The 22,562-nt window shown below is 35.5% G+C and overlaps 2 protein-coding genes across 2 annotated transcripts; both read right to left on the bottom strand.

Moving 5' to 3' along the window:
- Nucleotides 1–540: 540 nt before the first annotated feature.
- LOC139858884 (protein JASON-like) lies at nt 541–2,881 on the bottom strand. Its single transcript, XM_071847722.1, has 5 exons — nt 2,798–2,881; nt 1,710–1,927; nt 1,034–1,373; nt 850–932; nt 541–708 (listed from the first exon to the last, which is right to left on the bottom strand). The coding sequence occupies exons 1-5, from the start codon at nt 2,852–2,854 to the stop codon at nt 600–602; spliced, it is 807 nt and encodes a 268-aa protein (XP_071703823.1). The 5' UTR covers nt 2,855–2,881; the 3' UTR covers nt 541–599.
- Nucleotides 2,882–5,715: 2,834 nt separating this feature from the next.
- Nucleotides 5,716–9,847, bottom strand: LOC139860082 (protein JASON-like). Its single transcript, XM_071848855.1, has 7 exons — nt 9,758–9,847; nt 9,608–9,662; nt 9,212–9,306; nt 7,669–7,913; nt 6,362–7,076; nt 6,182–6,264; nt 5,716–5,869 (listed from the first exon to the last, which is right to left on the bottom strand). The coding sequence occupies exons 1-7, from the start codon at nt 9,845–9,847 to the stop codon at nt 5,824–5,826; spliced, it is 1,329 nt and encodes a 442-aa protein (XP_071704956.1). The 3' UTR covers nt 5,716–5,823.
- Between the last annotated feature and the right edge of the window lie 12,715 nt (nt 9,848–22,562).

Here is a 22,562-nt window from a genome sequence, read left to right as displayed (position 1 = left end):
ACGAATAAATAATTATTGTTTGTTTTTTTAGGCTGAAGAAACGTCTGAATAATTAAATTTACTAAATTAACTTTATAAGTGAGAGTTAAAATATCATCAGTTATTAAAAACTGAGGACTTAAATGGAAAATCACAATTCTTTTACTTTTTTATATTAAGACGTGTCTTATTTATTAAGTCAAAAACAAACACCATTTAATAGTGTACTATATTAAGTTCCATTGTAGTGCAAAACAAACATGGCCTAAGCCGGGTAATATGGAAATCAATCATCATTGTAGGCATTCACAGTTTGACTTGCAAGAAAAACTTGGATGCAACAGTGCAATGTGCTGGGCATTTTGCATTTTCATCCACATTTACTAGCTTGTCTACAATTACTCACTTTTGCAAACAATATTATCTCTTAATGATTGATAATGTGCAACAACAACAACAACAGCAACTACTACAACAACAATAACAACAAAAAAACAAGTACAGCCATTCAAACCAACAATCAATCACTTGACACTAATTATGATCAAAGATCTGGTAGGTTTTAGGAGATCAAAACAAATATTTGCCTTTTTATCTTCACCCAGAACTGGCATCAGCACTCAAGAACCACTGATCAAAATGCAACCAGATTCAGAATGGTTTGATGGTTTACATTCATCTTTCTCATCCAAGTCTATCGGTGGCAGTGGCACCTTTCCAATTTGCTTCCTGCTTTACATAAACCTATTAGTGCAAATCTTCAAACAAAAATGTCTAAAATTTATCAATAGATATGTTGCTAGGATTCATATTTAGGTGCTTTCTAGTACAAAAATAGGACAAACATGATTGTCAAGTATTATATCATACCTGTCACCAGTAAATTTATCCTCGGATAAAGCCTTCTCCAATCTTTCTTCAAACGGTGTAGCATGCCAACTCACTTTTTGATCCTGCATTACCAAAAGCAAGTGACAAAACATTAAGTCATACACATGCTTTACGTTATTATGTATAAGAAATATGCAACATTTGTACTGTAAAAAAGTCTTACCTCTTTATACTTGCAAGTTGTATTAGGGATTCCATTCCCATCCCACAACTTAGGTTGTTCATCATCATTCCAATGAGCCCCAACCATTCCAATTATAGGCCTATCCCCGGGAGTTTTACTAATAACACAACGGTTGTTACCACCTTGATGGGCCCACTTTGGTGGTAACCATGATGACAAACTTGTATCCACACTCGATTCATTTTCAACTGAATTTACTTTTTCTTCAAAAGTATATTCACCTGATGAAGGGTTTTGTGCCAGGTCAGCATGTGATTGAGATGTTTCTACATTATGTCTGACCCCACAGCCTTCAACTGTATTTTGCCCAGTCAAACAACTACAGAGCAAATGCAGGACACAAAATGCTTACATATCAGTTTGTCATGAGAAAAGCTTGCAAATCAACCCGTTTACCTATAAATGGGTTGATATGGGTTGTGTGTTATATCTAATGGGTCAAATGAGTTAGTGTAAAAAAAGGTTTTAGTTTTAAATTATAGTAGTCAAACGCATCAAATACGTTGAAAAGTGTCAAAAAATCATCTAAAGTGCATTAAAAAGGCACAAAACCACGAAAATGACTATATTAACAAGATAAACAGTACTATCGTAGTAGCAATACTTTTTGTCATCATATTAACACATAGCTTCTTCATAACATTAACAAAAATACCTGTCCAGTGAAAATGATGAGTAATCTGAATCATTCTCCCATTCCTTAAATAGTTTGACTCGAGAAAGCTTATGATCAAATTGCTTTTTTAGTAGTTTGACCTTTTTAATAATACTACTAGCATTTTGAAGCCATGAACGAGATTTTGAAGATTCTCTATCTCCATATCCAGATTCCAAATCTGTCAGTTTCTTAATCTTCCGAATTTCAGTTGGAGTCTGTGGTTAAGTGAAACAAGTTTTCAGAAATTTAGCCTATAAAGTTACAGTTTGCAGTATAATGGTCAGTTAAAGTGCAGATCAAAGTTGAATGCTTTATAATAATAATAATCACGCTGCTTCCACCCACTTTTCCTTCGCACCTTCAAAGGCTATAATCATATATAACTATACGAGTATCGAATGTCTGATATAACTATAAAAATAAAAAAACAAAGACCAGGAGTACTTTAAGCATACAGGTCTACATCTACAGCTACGGAAAGTATATTATTTATTATAATAATTCCAAAATCTACTAATCAAACTTGACAATATTTTTGTATTTTAAATTTATACCTGAAGAATGATACGCATTATAAGCTTTGTTACTGTTCAAACCCATACATTAGAAAGAAGTCTCGGTCTCTGTTTTTATTACTTATCAAATATCAGTATAAAATTAAAAATTACTTTACTTTGTCATACATTAGATGCTCTGCACTTGTGAGACAGTCATTAATCAGTAACTAACTAAAAACATTACCTATGCTGATTTTATCACTCTAAATAATATGATATAAGTAAGATTTTTTGTTACGTGTAACTTTTCTAAAATTATTTTAGAAATTACTGGTAGCAATTAGGTGTAATTTTTTTTTTTTTTTTTTTTTTTTTGTTGCACCAAAAACCATGAGCACATGATGTTTAAAGCTAACCTTATTGAAACAAAAAAGTTCAAACTTATACATCATACTTTTCAAAAGATGGAGGCATGGAGCTTATTATGACCCAGTTAAAACTTATATAATATAAATTCAATATATACCAACAGTATATATTTTAAGCTTGGATACCAGGTAATAAAAACATTAAATATAAAATAAGTACCTGATACTCGTTAAAATCCACATCAGACGCATCAGATCCAAGAGCACCACACTTCATTTCTTTCTGTGACGATTTATCTCTATCTTGAGCTGATCAAAGGTGAACATAACTTTTATCAACAAGTAAATCAATATTTTCTATAACAAAATTTCAGACATATATACATCAACATCATAAACATAGGGAATTCATATAACAAACGACATATAGTAAGTAAATAACACAATAACAATTAAAAACACACAAAAAATTTAAATTTGCTTTAGAATATTCAAATGATATTTACCGTAAATAATCAACTGTCCATTGTTAATCATTTCACCTTATATGATAGACACCTACAACACAAATTATAGAAAAGAACAGTTAAACATATATGATTCATCAAAATAACATAAAAATTAGTTATTTGAATGAAAAGTATAAAACGTGAAAAGCTAAATACCTGTCCGCTTCTCTTGGATTTTGAATTAAACAACACTCCTCTCTGGACTGTTTATATTTTATATAAACAAATATGGTTTGCATAAGAAGTCGTTTAATTTGCTTATAATCTTAACAAGTTTATGTAACTGCGGGTTATTAATGCAATGATAAATGCTTTTAAATTTTAAATTTTGAATTGTCACATTATTATGCTTACAACTAAATTATTTTTGCCTTAATATTGTACTCCGTAACTAAGCTAAACTATTTTTATGTAACTGATGATCATGATTATGGGAAGACAGGTAACTTTTTTTTTTTTTTTTTTTTTATTGTTTTGGCAAAAAAACTAGAACTTTATATATAACAAAAGGAGACTTCATCCAAATAATGAAGACTCAAACACAAGCAAAATAATACAAACCCGACAACAAGGCCCGACAAACAACACACCAAACCAAGCAAAAAAAAAAAAAAAAAAAACCGAACCACCTAAGCAAAACAAACAACATACCTAAGAGACAAAAGATGACACCAAAAAGTCACAACAAACTAAACGCAACATACCTAGCGACTAAACAAAGCGACCCACATATGCTAACAAAACCGATACCAAAGAATCAAATACCCGATGTCGAACCAACAACACCCTTACCTTTCTTAGTCTTCAACTCATATTTTCCACAAGGTGACCTTGACTTGATCAAAACATCCCGTTGTTACGGATCGACACAAATCTAGCTGGGATCCCACTAACTCAAATATGAATCGGCCTTATTAAGCAAAGGGAACCACCAAATCAAAACCCGAACCCGAAGCTTGAGCAACCAGATTGGAGTATCCATCCAAGTTGGAACATACCAATACACATCCAAACGACCGACCCTAATTTACAGAAATTTTGAAATGGTAACATTGCAATTAAAGAGAAAATCCTTCACCTTTTCTTCCTCTAGAGGCACCGAATCCACAATCAGGATGCTCCGAACCAGACCCTCATCCAAACAACGATTCGGTGCAAGAGAACAGCTAGGTCAGGCTTGAGCAAACCCACGACCAAAGGTAGGCGGAGCACCACCACTTCGCCGGAGAGGCCATCCAACAAATACAGGGTACCAAAATACTTTCGAACCATTCAAGGATTGGACCGCAACCGAGGGTGAATTAATCCCTCGGGTTAACTTAGCAGCAACACTGTGAAGACCAACAGTCCACTCAGGAGAACGAAAGAAGTTTGGTGGTGTATGGATCACCGGACGGCCAACCGGAATTGATGATTTTATTTTAGGGTAGGGTAGGTTGCGGTGGTGAAAGTAATGGAAAATTAGGGTTCGGGGACTTGGAGATTTGGGGGTGACCGTTGGGGTTACTTTTTCTCAGAGCGCATTTTGAGTTTGGATCGGTAACTTTTTTTTTTTTTTTTTTTTTTTTTTTTTTTGACATAAAACGATAACTTTGTATAACAATTTTTTTTCTCAAAAATAGAAAAAAGAGAAAAACGAATAAAAAGCTATAAAGTTTTTAAATTAGTTATGTGTTCGAACACGATTTAAATTAAATTAATAATAATAATAATATTGAATAGTTATTAAATAGTAAAAATTATGTGATAAAGTTAACTATTATAAAGGGCGTCGTTGAATTAAAAAAAAAAAAAAAGTTTGTTGTAAATTTGTGAAGCTTATAAACTTCACTATTCATCTGACATTTCTCTTTTAGATATATAGATATAGATATATAGATAACAATGATAAATCCAATAAATTTGAAACCGTTAGTGCATCATCGCGTTGAATAATGACCATGTGTGTTTGTAATCGACATACCTTTACGCAATCAAATGAAAACCTTTTTGAATCGAGCGAATATGACATCTACGATGAAGCAGAATTGAGTTTTACGGTTTGTATGGGATGGGATGCAGAATCGCCGAAGGAGAAGAGAGGCGACAACAAATTTGGGCGGAATATGGTTTTGGGAATGAACGTACGGTTTGTGTTTGTGACAGCGTGGAATGATTAAGTGTTAATTATTGTTAATTGTGATTATTAGAGGGATTAACACGTCTGCATGTGAGATTAAAATTAAGTAATGACTTAACACGTCAGCAAATCCTTCACAATTAAAATACAGACAGAGTGAGTACTATTTTAATAGTGGAGTATCATATATCATATTTACCAGTTTTTAGTAGTACAAAGTAAGCATACTACTCCAATCAATCAATCAAAAAACATGATAGGAAAGAATTTAAGCCGTCTGGAAATCAATCATCATTGTAGGCATTCATATGTTGACTTACCAAAAAAGTAGAGAAACCATTCAAGTTGTTCTCTATGAAAAACTTGGATGCAACGGTTGAATATGCTAGGCATTTTGCATTTTCATTTCCATTTACATAACTTGTCTAAAATTACTCGCTTTTGCAAACAATATTATCTCCTAATAATGATTGATAATGTGCAACAAATAAAATAAAACAAGCACAGGCATTCAAACCAACAATCAATCCCTTCACACTAATTATGATCAAAGATCTGGTAGGTTTTATGAGATCACAACAAATACTCGATTTTTTTTATCTTCACACGGAACTGGCATCAGCAGTCTATCGGTGGTGGCAATGACACCTTTCCAAATTGCTTCCTGATTTACAAAAACCTATTATTGCAATTCTTTAAAACTAAAATGTAGGATTCAAATTTAGGTGCTTTCTAGCACACAAATAAGCATCTAATGATTAATTTTCTAAGGATCTTATTTGAATATGATAAATAAAGAGTGTTTGTTGTCTCTTTAGTCTCTATCCAGGCTATGATTAAAATACATGATTTATAAACCACTAATCATGCATCACGCTACTACATAATATACCACACTTTTAAACATAATAATAATTGCTAGTGTATGACAAAAATATATTAATTGTGACAAACATGATTGTCAAGTATATCATACCTGTCACCAGTAAGTTTATCCTCGGATAAAGCCTTCTCCAATCTTTCCTCAAACGGTGTAGCATGCCAACTCACTTTCTGATCCTGCATTACCATAAACAAGTGACAAAACATCAAGTCATACATGCCTTACGTTTTTGTGTATTAGACGTACGCAAATCATTTTATAAATATGACTTACCTCTTTGTATTTATTAGTTGAATTAGGTATTCCATTCCCATCCCACCACTTAGATTGGGAAGAAACAGTTTCAGTTTCATCAGTGTTCCAATGAGCCGCAACCATCCCAATTATAGGCCTATCCCCAACCGTTTTGCCAATAAACGAACGGTTGTTACGACCTTGGTGGGCCCGCTTTGGTGGTAACCATGATGACAAACTTGTATCCACAGTCAACTGCTTTTCGGCTGTATTTGTTCTTTCTTCAAGCTGTTCTTTTAATTGAGCAGAGTAATCATAATCATCAGAACCAAAACTATTTGCAACCAGTTTTTTCAACTGATCAGCGTTTTCGACAGGGTTTAGCCCTGGATGAACATACTGAGATCTAATACGTGGAGACTTCCCAGTTGGGAAAAAGGTGCCAGGTGTTTGAATGTCATTGGTTAATTCGAGAGGGGTAGGGTAAGGTGAAGGTTTTGAAATGGTATATTCACCAGATGGGTTTTTTTGTTCACATGTAACTATGGATGAAGCATTACTTGCAGAAAATGAAGACGGGTCAAACTTACAATCAAAAGGAACGGATTTGTTTCTACACTGTGTGCTTAAAACATGAGGAGTAGATGAAGGGATGGGATTTTGTGTGACATCAGCATGTGCGTGAGAAGTTTCTACATTACGTCTGACTCCTGAGCTGCAATAGGTCCTCTCTGAATTTTGCCCAGTCAAACAACTACAGAACACATGGACCCAAAATGATTACTTATCTGTTTGTCATGAGTAAAGCTCGCAAATTAACCGGTTTACCTATAAATGGGTTGATTTGGTTTCTGTGTTATCTATAATGGGTCAAATGAGTTAAGCTAAAAGCTTTTTGATTTAATAGTCAAACGGATCAAATAAGCCAAATAAGTCGAAAGTCATATAAAGTGGATCAAAAAGCATAAAACTACCAAAATGACTATTAACAAGATAAACATTACTGTCGCAACAATACTTTTTGTCACCATTTTAACACATTGCTTCTTCGTAACATTAAGAAAATTGGATAAAAGATAAGATCCGTGGATTGACCCAAATATATGAGATCTTTTACCCTAACCTTCCAACTCATTAATATTGCCAACTCTAGTAAAAAATGCATCTCTGATGCTCAAGATAGATATACACTAGAATACTAGGTTGTATTACACATGTACGTATTTTATGCCTACGTCAGTGTCCGTTTCTAAATCAGAAACTAACCTGAATCGGAGTAACGGTAATTGACCAATTGACAACTCGAAACCATAACCTAATTCAGTTATCGCCCGAATAAAATATACCTGTCCGGTGAATGTGATGAGTAATCTGATTCATTCTCCCATTCCTCAGTTAGTTTGACTGGAGAAAGCTTCTGATCAAGTAGCTTTTCAAGTTTGACCTTTTCAATACTATCATTTTGAAGCCATGAACGAGATGTTGAAGATTCTCTATCTCCATATCCAGATTCCATATTTGCCAGTTTCTCATTGTTCCGAATTTCAGCTGGGGTCTGTGGTAAAGTGCCACAAGCTTTGAGAAATTTAGCCTATAGAGTTACAGTTTGTAGCAGAATGGTCAGTTGAACTGCAGCTCAAAGCTGAATGCTTTTTAATAATATGACTATACGAGTATCGACTGTCTGATCTGTCAGGCTATAATTATAAAAATAAAATAAAAAAATTTGCAGTACTTTAGGCATACAGTGTTCCATCTAAAGGTACAAAAGGTATATTATTTTTTGAACTAATTCCAAAATCTACTAATTAAACTTGACTATATTTTTATATTTTGGTATCTGAAGAATGATAAGCACTGACTTCTATTCATCAGTAGACCCATTTTAAGCCTTTGTTACTGTTCAAACCCATACATTAGAATGAAGTTTCGGTATCCGTTTTTATTACTTAGCAAATATCAGTGTAGATTACGAATTACTTTGTAATACACTAGATGCTCTGGACTTGTGAGACAATCAGTTTGACTTAATACTGGATAGCCGTTGTGGATCATTAGGTAAAAGATTTGTCAGTTTGGTTTACTAATGTGATATATTTAGCCTTATTATATGCTAGAAAGACAGTTAACTTCTAGCATTTGGCACCCAACAAACAATAGTGTTAGATAAGTCTTTCTTTTGGTTAACAAATACAAAAAATATATATATACATATTAAATATTATTGTCAATTATGGGATTTAACACTAGTGAATAGGCCTCAAGACCTACATGTGGTTATTCCGTTCTAATTCACTAATAAGATATATTCAACGTTTAGAAACTTAAAGTAGTTTTAACTTTTAATCATAATATACTTAATTGTTTGTAATACCTTGCCTCAGGGGAAAAAAAACCATTATTGAGGTAAAACGGCAGTCACAAAATTTACAAGAAGCGACCTGGTTTCTTACCATTTTTGTGTTTTGTACTTAGAAATGGCGATAGTAAATGTAAATAATTCACTATCTTTGGCTAACTAGCAATAAATCTATGTCACATAAATGAGATAAATGGCTTGTCATTCACTTGAACTAGTAGTTTAAAAAAAAAAAAAAAACTTGCAATTAAAATGAAAAACATCACAAGCAACCAAAATGGATCATATACGAATAACGCATATTCTAAAAAGAAACAAAAAATCACGTTCCATCTAGAGAAAATGACGCACGAGCACCTGATATTAAAGCTAACCTTATTGAAACAAAAAAGGTCATACTTATACATCATGTTTCTCAAAAGTTATAACTTATTATGATCAGTTAAGACTTATAATAAAAAAATCAATATACCAACAGTATTTTAAGCTTGGATACCAGCTTATATAAACATTAAATATAAAATAAGTACCTCAGCCTCCAGCTCGTTAAAATCCACATCAGGCGCATCAGATCCAAGAGAACCGCACTTCCTTTCTTTTTGTGACAATTGATCTCCTTCTTCAGCTGAAAGGCGAACATACCTTTTATCAACAAGTAAATCAACATATTCTATAACAAAATTTCAGACATATACAGTTCAACATCATAAATATGAGCCTCCAGACATAAACTCTATAATATTAATTAAATTCATATTCATAATTCATGAGAAATATGAATATAAATTAAACACTGATCCACTCACATTAATATCTCAGCAAGTAATGTAACATTAAGCAAAATCTTCAAACATATACAATTCAGCATCACAAATACTAACCTACATATTACATCAATAATCACAATTCACGAATAATCGACTTACATTCTAAAAGTAGCAACGACGATAAAGGATTTCGCGCTACAGCTTCAACCGGAACCTTAACGAGAGCACAGAAAACAAGTTAGTAACATCAAACGCCTATAAACTTCTAATTTCTTCATCTTTTTTATCGATTTAGATTCCGAATTTTACCTTATGGTTTGAAGAAATTGGTTGAGAGAGGAGATGAACTGAAGTGCGACGATTATCGTTAACACGGAAACAACCGAAGAAACAGCCCATCGTCCTTCGAATAAATTGAAATTGAAATAACGAGCATAAAATTGGGGGAAAAAATTGAAACCCTAGGTTTTATGTTCGGATTTTGAAAAAGAACGAGGGAATGGAAATTTCAAATTTCAAGGTTCATTGACACTGTTGACAATATTACAATATAAAGCCTTTTTTAATACTTTTGCCTAGTAATTGTACAAAATTTCTTTTTGTCCGAAGACCACGACGGGAAATTTAAAGGTATCTTTTTATTTTAAGTAGAAAGCTGAACGTAATAGTGTAATACAGCTATCTCAAACATATCATATTTTCATATTTAAGTTTATATAATATATAATGTTTAATTAGTTAAAAGTATCATATAATATAAAATAAATATCGACTTTTCTTGATATCAATATTAATGTTTATGTTTATTGAGTTATAAAAATAGAAATAAAGTACATATGATATGTTTAGATGTATTTTCCTTATTTTAAAGATTGCACATCACTCATTTAAATAAAATACATTCAATTCAATTTTGATAAAAAGATACGTTTATTAAATGTAGTCATGTGGAATAACATTACATAGTTATATAAACATAACATTGGCTATATATATATATATATATATATATATATATATATATATATATATATATATATATATATATATATATATATATATATATATTTATATATATATTGTAACAGCAAACAACAATTTTAATTCATTAAACAATAATCCTTAGCAAGGAGCTAAAGGATATTACAACGGTGTAGACAACCATAAGTTCCAATTAGAAACTAAATGGCCTCTACTTTTAATTCAACGATAAGATAAAGATCTAATTACATCAAACAAACAACGTCTAACGACCCGACAAAATCGTCATTGACGGCGTCGTTAACTTAGGTCCCGTTGCGTGGTCATAGTCCCTAAATGAGACGCGTTTGACCAAAATTATGTCGCATTCATTTGAAACGTGCAAGACTTACAAAGTTTAGTTTACCCAACGGTTCGACAACAAGTTTAAGTTTACAAAAGTTATAAAGTATAAATGAAATAACTTGCGACATAATTAGTTTAAAATCACGGTTGCTATAAATAGCGTAAGTATGTAAGCTTTAAGTTTGAATCCAAAGGTGCTATCACTAACGTATGCATGTATGCTTGACCCCAAGCAATTAATCAAAGTGTGCGGAATCATGTATCAAGTAGCCAAGTATGAACCTGAGAAACACATAGAAAACTGTCAACGAAAAAAGTTGGTGAAATCATAGGTGTATTTGTAAACGTTGTTTTTGAACCACAAGATTTTGTATTTCCATAAAGTTGATTATCCAAATCATTTGCATTCCAAAAGTTGTTGTTCGCGAGCACCCAATTATCAAGGCTTAACGTTTCTTTTACCCCATACACATAGTGTTAGAACCTACACTGTTTCTCAAAAATATATTTCATCCGCATAACGGTAGCGAACCGTCTGAATGAGGGTTTGTCAAACCCGTATGGCCACACAACATAAGTTCTCGCTTACACCCTGCAAGTGTAACTAATGATAATCGAATTGAGGCTTTTTGTCCTAACTCGCACGTGGAATGTTTTTTTCGTACTTGTGTTCAAAGTATAAAAGTAAGTAGTACAAGATGTAAACAATGTATATGTTTCTCAGCCCACGATTTAAAAGAATAAAAGTTGTTGAAAAGGTGGGACTATGATCTCACCGTAGTTGTACGCCAAAGTACTTGTAATTAAACGTTGTGCAAATGAAAGTTGCTTAGCCTTGACCTAAACAAGTAAGTTGTATCAATATCGGGTAAGACACAAGGTCGGTCGAAATGCGTTCAATTAGTCATATGGCTCGTTACGACTCAATTATGTAGCATGTGAATCACTGTAACATCCCGTTTTTCCCGTACATATCGAAAGGTACATACTAAATCATTTTACGTTTGTAACTCGCTAGATTGTGTGAAATTGTATATATATATATATATATATATATATATATATATATATATATATATATATATATATATATACTTGATAATGGGTGCATATACAAGTGTATACGTGGGTTTCGATAGCGTTAAGTCTTGTGAGTCCATTGTTGGAGGTTAGGCGATTATAGGAAGCGGGATTTAAGTGTACGAATGAAATAAAATCAAAATTTGCTTAAGTTGTCGAGGTGTCCAGGCGACGGCTAATGCCGCGCCGCGACAAACTGGGTCGCGCCGCGACAAACAAAGCAAACCTGGATCAGAGATTGGGTTAAGAAGGGCCTATTTTCCCTTTATGTGTCGCGCCGCGACGATTGAGTCCGCGCCACGACAGTTCTGCTGGACTGGTGCCGGACTTAGCTCAAATTAAGGGATTTTAAGGGGCAAAATGGTAAATTGACATGTGGATCTGATGGGAGCATTAACTCTCCACCACATATTCATTTATTTCATTTCCTTTTCCATTTTCTTTCCAATTTCTCTCCCAAAACACAAAACCCACTTAGTTTAATCTTGAGATTTGGAGTTGGAGATTTGTGAATCAAACCTAGGAGCGAGATTTAAAGTTGTTCTCCTTGTTACTAGCTACGAGAAGATAGTTTTGGTAAGTTCTAACTTTATGTTTCGAGTTTTAATTAGTTATGCTAGGGTTTTGGTTCATTTGGAACTTATGTGACCCATTTGGGGTTCAAATGGGTGAATTTGGGTTGTGTTGATGAAAGGAAACCCTAAGTAACTATAATATAGGGTTTGACTTAGGATTTGAAGTTGAAAGTGTTAAATGGGTTCTTTGTCACTAATACACTTGTTAATGATGATGAAAATAGTTAATGAACTAAGTATGACTAGTTTGTGAGTCAAAGTGTTAAAATGAGTCAAAATGGGTAATGTTGACCTAGTTTGGGTGAGATGGGTATGAATTACACTAGGTTGTGCTAGTTAATGTTAATAGACTTTAAATCACTAGCTTTAGTGATTTAACACGAGTCTTGGCCATTTATGGGCGGTTGTGAGTAGTTGAGTCATTTAATGCAAATTGGGTCATTAAATGCTCAAGTGGGAGTATTGTGGTTAATCCCACTAGTTGTGAAATTGAATGTGCACTTAATGATTTAGGTACATTGCGTTGAAGCTTGGAAGTGCTAAATCATCATCCTTGTGACAAGGTGAGTGGAATAAATATACGTTCATGTATATGGGGTGTTTATTTGTGAATGTTATGGTATGAACCATGTGTCGGTAGTGCCATAACATGTATGTGACGGATATAGGATGTGAATCATGTGCCGGTAGCGTCGAGTGTGAACCACGTGCCGGTAGCACTATAAAGTGAGGCGTGAACCACATGCCGGTAGCGTCAAAGTGTGAACCATGTGCTGGTAGCACTATAAAAGAGTGAGACTCAAATGCGTATGGTGTGAACCACGTGCCGGTAGCACCATAGCGTCATGGTTAACCATATTGTATTGTGATCGTTTAGCATTATATATATATATATATATATATATATATATATATATATATATATATATATATATATATATATATATATATATATGGTGTTGAGTATATGCTAATGAGATTTGGTGTCAATGTACGACTTGTTGGTATTTCGGGTATGATTCACTTGCTATGTGAGTTACATGTTCGTGCGAGGTATTTGGTATTTGTGATTGCAAATAGATGGGTTATATATATGTATGTATAACTATTGCATTCACTAAGCATTGCTTACCCTCTCATTGTTTACCATTTTTATAGGTTCCTGCTTGGACAAGGGTAAGGGCATACGGTTGGATTAGTTGTCTCCCGTTTGTGTTGACAGGGGGTGCTTTTTGGATTGCTTTTGAAGTGGCCTAACGTTTTGGGTAGTTTAGCCCCAAACCATGCTCGAATGTCATTTGGATTATAAACTATCATTGTAGTAGGTCAAACTTGTATTAAACTTAATTACTGGCCTTTGTGCCTTTGGTAAACATTTAAACTGTTGTACGTTTAAATGGAACTTGTGGAATGGTTTACATATTTAATTGGCGCATAAATGTGTATTATATAAAAAAAAAATATCGTATGGAATACGGGTTGGGTTGTTTCAAGTGGTATCAGAGCATGGTCTAAGGGATTTAGGCGACTTGAGATAGGTGCCTAGACTTGGACTTTATTGTGTGAGCGCTTTATGCGGGACTGGTAGGACTTTGGGTCTAATCGGGAATTGTTAGTGCTTTGGTTTATGTGAACTAACCTTGTGCTAATTGTTTTGTATTGTGTTTAGCAATCATCAAGCAAGACGGACGTTGTACTAGCGAGTTAATGCGACGTGCTCGCGTAACAACGATTAGCTACCATTGTTACGGGTGCAAATCGTGTCAAACAAGTAATGTACGATGATTGTCGAGCGAGATGGAGTAGTGTGGTGTACATGTATATACTTACATGTTATGTCTTTTCGTCCTTTGTTTAATCTTTTCCGTTTTATAGAATGAAGACGAGAAACGGACACGATAATGATAACGGTGGTACGATTGAGGATGTTGAACTCACGGCCAAGGTTGAGGCCATCTTTAAAAAGTTAAAGAAGGATTTTCTTGACGATGTCCGAAAGGTCTTCCAAGAGTCGGTCGATGGACAAGTGACCGAAATGATCAATGATCGAATGAAAGCCGCAATAGAGGAGGCTTTAGAGGCTAGAAACATTTATCCTCGAGGCGAAGGGGGTGAAGGTAATGGTGGGGGTGGAAGGCGGGATTTCCACTACAAAAATTTCAAGGATACTCAACCTCCGATGTTTAATGGGGTGAGGGATCCATTGAAAAGCACTTATTGGATTTCCGATATCGAGGGAGCTTTCCGTACCGCGGAATGTCCTCCCGAGAAGAAGACGAGGTATGGGTCTAGCATGTTACGTGAAGAAGGCAAGTTGTGGTGGGACGATAAAATCAATTTAAATGGTGAAGAGCAATGTATGAGCTTGACATGGGAGGAGTTTAAGAAGGAATTTTTTCAAGAATACCGAACTTCTTCCGACCTTGATAGAATCCGGGACGAGTTGCATCATTTGCAACAAGGTTCAATGGACTTGGTTACTCTCAAGTCTACCTTTTTGGCAAAGACTCGCTTTTGCCCGGAATATGTTGGTGACGATCACAAGCTAATGAAAGATTTCTACCGTACCTTGAACGATGAGTTAAAGGGTAAGATTAGTCGGGGAATGTCTAAGACTTTTGAGAGCTATTCGAGTTGGCTCGAGGTTTTGAACCGGAGGTTCCGAGGAAGAGTGATTTCACTTTTTCTAAAAGAAAGTTTGAAGGTTTGAGTCATTCGAACTTTTCAAATAAAAAGAACAAGAAAGGCTCCGAAAGCTTAAATAGTGTAAAGAAGGGTGCTTCCGGAGGTTTCGGGCCCACGTGTTTTAATTGTAAACAAAGGGGACACATGGCCCGTGATTGTACCAATGGCCCGAACAAATTTACTTGCAATAACTGTGGTAAAGAAGGACACCGAAAGTCGGAGTGTCCCGATTTGAACAACGATAATGTTAAAAGGCTAGAGAAGGCGGCAGGTACGGTTCGAGGTCGAAACTATTTGATGACTAACGACGAAGCCAAGCAATCCAACGAAGTTGTCTCAGGTACCTTCTTGGTTAATTCTAATCCGGCAAGGATTCTTTTTGATAGCGGTGCAAATTTGTCGTTTGTGTCTCCAAAATTTGTGCCTAAACTTGATAGACCATTAGCTAAGTTAAGTCGTCCAGTAGAAGTCGAAATAGCGGACGGCAAGACGATGCTAGTGGTTGATGTATGTAAGAATTGTGATTTCATTTTTGGTGCCGAAAACTTTAAAATTGATCTTATCCCTATGACTTTGGGCGATTTTGATATCGTTGTTGGTATGGATTGGCTCGATCGAAATAGAGCCGATATTGCATGCCATGAAAAGTTTATACGTGTGAAGACCCCAAGTGGGGGAGAGTTGATTATTCATGGCGATAGACGAAGAAGACTTGTGCCGATATGTTCTTTTGCACGGGCACGTCGTTTTCTTATTAGTGGTGGCTTGGCTTTTCTTGCCCATGTTGTTGATACTCGTGATGAGCTGCCACCTATTCATGAAATTCCGGTGGTTAGTGAATTCGAAGACGTTTTTTCGGACGAGTTACCGGGTGTTCCGGCGGAAAGACAAGTTGAATTTCGCATTGAGTTGGTTCCGGGAGCTACTCCCATTGCTAAAACTCCTTATCGTTTAGCACCGACGGAAATGCAAGAGTTGTTAAATCAAACCCAAGAGTTGCTTGAGAAGGGTTTTATTCGGCCGAGTGCTTCGCCGTGGGGCGCTCTGATTTTATTCGTGAAAAAGAAGGATGGTAGTATGCGGATGTGCATCGACTACAGGGAGTTGAATAAAGTTACAATCAAGAATCGTTATCCACTGCCAAGGATCAACGATTTTTTTGATCAACTCCAAGGTGCGACGTATTTCTCTAAGATCGACCTACGGTCCGGCTATCACCAAATGCGGGTTCATGAGGAAGATATTGAGAAAACAGCTTTTCGAACACGTTATGGGCATTTTGAGTTCGTAGTTATGCCTTTTGGTCTTACGAATGCACCGGCGACATTCATGGATCTTATGAACCGAGTGTGCCAACCTATGTTGGACAAGTCGGTAATTGTGTTCATTGACGATATACTTGTTTATTCAAAGAGTATGAACGAACATGAACGTCATTTGCGTGAAGTATTGAAGACGTTACGAAAGGATAAGTTGTATGCTAAGTTCTCCAAATGTGAATTTTGGCTAAGGAAAGTTCAATTCCTTGGTCATATTGTGAACAAAGACGGCATTCAAGTGGATCTGGGGAAGATAGAGACGGTGAAGAGTTGGAGACAACCGACTACGCCTACGGAGGTCCGAAGTTTTCTCGGATTGGCCGGTTATTATCGTCGGTTTATCCAAGACTTTTCTAAAATCGCTTCTTCGTTGACGAAATTAACAAGGAAGAACGCGAGGTTTGTTTGGGAGAACGAGCAAGAAGTTGCTTTCCAATTGTTAAAGGAGAAGTTATGTCAAGCTCCGGTGTTAGTTTTGCCGGAAGGGGTGGAAGACATGACGGTTTATTGTGATGCCTCGTTAATTGGACTCGGGTGTGTTCTAATGCAAAGAGGTAAAGTCATCGCTTATGCCTCTCGACAATTAAAGGAACACGAGACAAGATATCCGACTCATGATCTTGAGTTGGCGGCGGTTGTGCATGCGTTGAAAATTTGGTGCCATTACTTGTATGGTGTCAAGTGTACGATTTATTCGGATCATAAGAGTTTGAAACACCTCTTTAATCAACGAGATTTGAATTATCGTCAACGTAGGTGGATGGATGTGGTGAAAGATTATGATTGTGAAATACTTTATCATCCGGGCAAAGCAAATGTGGTCGCGGATGCGTTAAGTCAAAAGAGTCATCACCCGGCGTTACGATTGGGATTGTTACGTATGATTATTACTAACGATTTTCTTGAAAAACTCGGAGTGATTCAAATAGAGGCTTACGTTCACAACAAGCATGCGGAGCGAATTGTGGGACAATCAGAGTTCATTACTATGGGCTCGCGGGGTTTGTTGTCTTTTCAAGGAAGAGTGTGGGTGCCTAAGATGGGTGATTACCGACAAGTGCTACTCGATGAAGCACATAAGTCAAAATATTCCATTCATCCGGGCGCAACGAAAATGTATCTTGATTTAAGGAAAGATTATTGGTGGCCGGGCATGAAACGTGATGTTGTGAAGTATGTTGAGCAATGCGTCACGTGTTTGCAAGTTAAAGCCGAGCACCAAAAGCCGTATGGTAAGTTACAATCGTTAGAAATCCCGAAATGGAAATGGGAGCACATTACCATGGATTTCATCACAAAGTTACCTAAAACGGCGAGAACCCAGTTTGATTCGATTTGGGCTATAGTTGATCGACTGACGAAAAGTGCTTTGTTTCTTCCCATTAAGGAAGCGATATCGTCGGAGACCTTGTCTAAGTTGTTTATCAAGGAAGTTATCTCTCGACACGGCGTTCCTATAACGATTGTTTCGGATCGAGATACTCGTTTTACATCTCGATTTTGGGAAAAGATTCATGAGGATATGGGTACACAATTGAAATTGAGCACGACGTATCATCCTCAAACGGACGGTCAAACTGAACGTACGAATCAAACTTTGGAAGATATGTTACGCGCGTGCATTATCGATTTTGGTGGTAGTTGGGACGAGCACTTACCTTTGGTGGAATTCTCGTACAATACTAGTTACTATACTAGTATTGGGATGCCACCTTACGAGATGCTTTATGGGCGTAGGTGTCGAACCCCGATTTGTTGGGGTGAAGTGGGACAAAAGGAAATCGGGAGTACCGATTTGGTTTTAGAGACGAATAGCAAGATTGATGTGATTCGAGAGCATTTGAAAAAGGCTCAGGATAGGTAAAAGTCGTATGCCGACAAACGTAGACGAACGATCGAATTTCAAGAAGGTGACATGGTGATGCTTAAGGTTTCGCCATGGAAAGGTATTATTCGATTCCGGAAACGAGGAAAGTTAGCTCCTCGGTATATTGGGCCGTTTAAGGTTTTAGCTCGTGTTGGTGAAGTCGCGTATCGCTTGGAATTACCCTAAGAGCTTGCGGGAATCCATAATACATTTCATGTTTCCCACCTCCGTAAGTGTCTTGCGGATGATTCATCTTGGGTGCCATTAGACGAGATTGAGCTAAATAATAAGTTAGAGTATATCGAGGAACCGATTACCATACTTGATGAGAAGGTCAAAAGATTGAGACATAAAGAGGTAAGGACTTTTAAAGTTCAATGGCGTCGGAGTAAGGGTTCAGAGTTTACTTGGGAACCCGAAGAGTTTGTGCTAGTTTATCTTCCGGCTTGTCATGCAGCTTGGATCGTGAGGACGCGCTCCGATTCAAGTGGGGGAGAGTTGTAACATCCCGTTTTTCCCGTACATATCGAAAGGTACATACTAAATCATTTTACGTTTGTAACTCGCTAGATTGTGTGAAATTGTATATATATATATATATATATATATATATATATATATATATATATATATATATATATATATACTTGATAATGGGTGCATATACAAGTGTATACGTGGGTTTCGATAGCGTTAAGTCTTGTGAGTCCATTGTTGGAGGTTAGGCGATTATAGGAAGCGGGATTTAAGTGTACGAATGAAATAAAATCAAAATTTGCTTAAGTTGTCGAGGTGTCCAGGCGACGGCTAATGCCGCTCCGCGACAAACTGGGTCGCGCCTCGACAAACAAAGCAAACCTGGATCAGGGATTGGGTTAAGAAGGGCCTATTTTCCCTTTATGTGTCGCGCCGCGACGATTGAGTCCGCTCCACGACAGTTCTGCTGGACTGGTTCCGGACTTAGCTCAAATTAAGGGATTTTAAGGGGCAAAATGGTAAATTGACATGTAGATCTGATGGGAGCATTAACTCTCCACCACATATTCATTTATTTCATTTCCTTTTCCATTTTCTTTCCAATTTCTCTCCCAAAACACAAAACCCACTTAGTTTAATCTTGAGATTTGGAGTTGGAGATTTGTGAATCAAACCTAGGAGCGAGATTTAAAGTTGTTCTCCTTGTTACTAGCTACGAGAAGATAGTATTGGTAAGTTCTAACTTTATGTTTCGAGTTTTAATTAGTTATGCTAGGGTTTTGGTTCATTTGGAACTTATGTGACCCATTTGGGGTTCAAATGGGTGAATTTGGGTTGTGTTGATGAAAGGAAACCCTAAGTAACTATAATCTAGGGTTTGGACTTAGGATTTGAATTTGAAAGTGTTAAATGGGTTCTTTGTCACTAATACACTTGTTAATGATGATGAAAATAGTTAATGAACTAAGTATGACTAGTTTGTGAGTCAAAGTGTTAAAATGAGTCAAAATGGGTAATGTTGACCTAGTTTGGGTGAGATGGGTATGAATTACACTAGGTTTTGCTAGTTAATGTTAATAGACTTTAAATCACTAGCTTTAGTGATTTAACACGAGTCTTGACCATTTATGGGCGGTTGTGAGTAGTTGAGTCATTTAATGCAAATTGGGTCATTAAATGCTCAAGTGGGAGTATTGTGGTTAATCCCACTAGTTGTGAAATTGAATGTGCACTTAATGATTTAGTGAAAGGATCCGAAACTAATCATCCGGACGTTGTCCATATTGATTAAAAACGAATTACAATAGTTGATAACATTGCGAGGTACTTGCCCTCTATATGATACATCTTACAAACGTTGCATTTATTCTTAAAAGGCAATCTATAGTTACATCCAGAATTGACATAATCGCCTGACATTTCATAATATTCAAATGATCTAAACCGCCATTTACTTAATAATAGTCTCTATGAACTTCAATGACTCGAATGCAACGCCTTATGATATAAGTCCTTAATAGCCTCAAGTAGTATCCTTAGTACGAGCTAATGCACAGCGGAAGACTTAATTCATACCTGAGAATAACATGCTTTAAAATGTCAACATAAAGTTGGTGAGATATAGGTTTAATGCCGGCAGCGATATATATATATATAGACCACAAGATTTCATATATAAACATTTTCATAAAAACATTCTAAGTGGTTGAGCACTTGGTAACCATACTTAACATTCAATCACGTCGCATATTCCCTTTAATATGAAATCTTACTACACCGTACCAAGTGTAGTCACAAAACGAAGTACTGTGCAACCGTTGAATACTGGTCGTCCAGTCCGGTTGGGGTTGTCAGGCCCGATAGATCTATCAACAGGATTCGCGTTTACAATACCACTGTAAATATTAGTTACCAAGCTACAGGGAAGTATGCCAGTGGTACAACTCAACGTAGAATATATTTTTCAGTTACTTGTGTCCATATCGTAAAACATAAAATACATGTATTCTCATCCCGAAATATTTAGAGTTTAAAAGTGGGACTATATACTCACTGTTGTCTTGAAGATATAAATATTTTGACTTGGTCTTCCGATTGATATCACGAACCTATCCATATATAATATATCAATATATTTTCATTTTTAAACAATCGTCACATATATATATACTTGTTATACTTTTAATACTTTTAATAATTCCTTAGTCCGTAGTTAGCAGTCCGATGTTAGTAATTCAATTTTAATGGTTCATTTTTAGGTATTTAATAAACCCCCAATGAAATGAATAAAACCCCCATCGTATATGTATTGGTCGAGATTAATCTTGACCCACGGTACCGGTGTTGTCAAATGACGTGTTGCGTACATAAAGTACCGGTGTTGTCAAATGACGTGTTGCGTACAATCATGGGATCTTATGATTAATCTTCTCGTATTGTTTACGGGTGATCCTGAACCATATAAAATTGAATTATGAGTACATATATATAAAATATCATGTTATCTTAGAAAGATGTGATTTATTTAATTTCTCTCAATTATTTTCGTGGCTAAACTAGTCTTGGATATCCGATTTTGTTTCGGTCATAGTTTCTTCGTTACAACTCCGTTTTTGTTGATTCAACTTGCCATCTCCTTGGATCGAGTCCCTCTTTAAGACTATGAACTGTAAATACCTTAGTATGTATTCAAAATCACACGGCATAGGTGAAACTTTAGTGAAACTTATGAAGTTAAACATTTTTGTTACAAAAATATCATTTAATGACCATTTTTCTAAAAATACCTATACTTTGAATTAAATCATGAAATTTTTATGTGTTAACATATTTATAGTAAAAATCATTTTTCCAGAAAATAAACCTCCAATTCAAAGTTTAAGATGGTTTTTAATTATCCAACCCAAAACAGTCCCCGGTTGCACTCCGACGTCGTAAAAACAGTTTTTAAGGTATTCTTTGAAAAACCAAGTTTTACCTTGTTAAATTAGCATATAATTAAGTTATATTACAGGTCTTGAAGTATTTTAAAAGTTAAGTTAGAAGGATCTATTTAGTTTGCAAACAAGTTTGAAAACTTTCAAACTATGTTCTTGTTGTTAAAATTTTATACCACAAAATAAGATAGCTATATATATATGAATCGAATAAGGTTATGAACATAGTTACTACCTCAAGTTCCTTGGACAAGGTTGCTGTAAAAGAGGAGTAAGAACCTAGAACCAAAAGGGTGATGGAAGTGGATGAAAGATTGGAAGTAAGTTTGTGTTCTTGGAAGGATTTCTTGAAGTGTTTTTGTATGGTTTTCTTATGGTGATTAAGTAAGGTTTTTGAAGCTAAATGATGGGGAAAATGCTTGTAGATGATCAAGTATGAAGTTAAGAGTATTTTGAGAGAGAAATGGGAGTGTAAGTATGAGAAAATGGGGTGAAGAAATGGTGTGCATGCATAAAAACGTTTTTAGTATATAAAGAAAAAAAATGATACCTAACTTTGTTTTCTTGCTAAATAATTCATGCTACTTGACAAATGGTTGGTTCCACATGTTTCTTAATCATTTAAGGCTGCTAAGGAGCAGATTTTTATTGGTATATACCAATAGTAAATACATCTAGAAGTTGCGTATGATACGGGTACATATACCCTAAATATACGTGTAGAAATCTTTGAGAAAACGGAACGAGGATTCAAATATAGCTATCTTTTGTGAATATACTTATATTGTTTTATGTATTTAAGTCCTTAAAAGTGATTAAATACATTACTTATACGTTATATGTATAAAC

Source organism: Rutidosis leptorrhynchoides, chromosome 7, assembly GCF_046630445.1.
Source record: "Rutidosis leptorrhynchoides isolate AG116_Rl617_1_P2 chromosome 7, CSIRO_AGI_Rlap_v1, whole genome shotgun sequence".
Taxonomy (NCBI): Eukaryota; Viridiplantae; Streptophyta; class Magnoliopsida; order Asterales; family Asteraceae; genus Rutidosis; species Rutidosis leptorrhynchoides.
The sequence above is the reverse complement of the archived record's forward strand: the minus strand, read 5'-3'. Positions and strand labels throughout refer to the sequence as shown.

Excerpts from the sequence above, each read along its gene's own strand:
- LOC139858884 (XM_071847722.1), bottom strand. The coding sequence starts at position 2,854 with ATGAAGTGTGGTGCTCTTGGATCTGATGCGTCTGATGTGGATTTTAAC. Across the intron at positions 933-1,033 it reads CAACTTGCAAGTATAAAGAG|GATCAAAAAGTGAGTTGGCA; the intron begins GTAAGACTTTTT and ends TTGGTAATGCAG. Across the intron at positions 709-849 it reads GATAAATTTACTGGTGACAG|GAAGCAAATTGGAAAGGTGC; the intron begins GTATGATATAAT and ends TATGTAAAGCAG.
- LOC139860082 (XM_071848855.1), bottom strand. The coding sequence starts at position 9,847 with ATGGGCTGTTTCTTCGGTTGTTTCCGTGTTAACGATAATCGTCGCACT. Across the intron at positions 9,307-9,607 it reads GTCGTTGCTACTTTTAGAAT|CTGAAGAAGGAGATCAATTG; the intron begins GTAAGTCGATTA and ends TTCGCCTTTCAG. Across the intron at positions 7,077-7,668 it reads TCATCACATTCACCGGACAG|TTGTTTGACTGGGCAAAATT; the intron begins GTATATTTTATT and ends TGTGTTCTGTAG.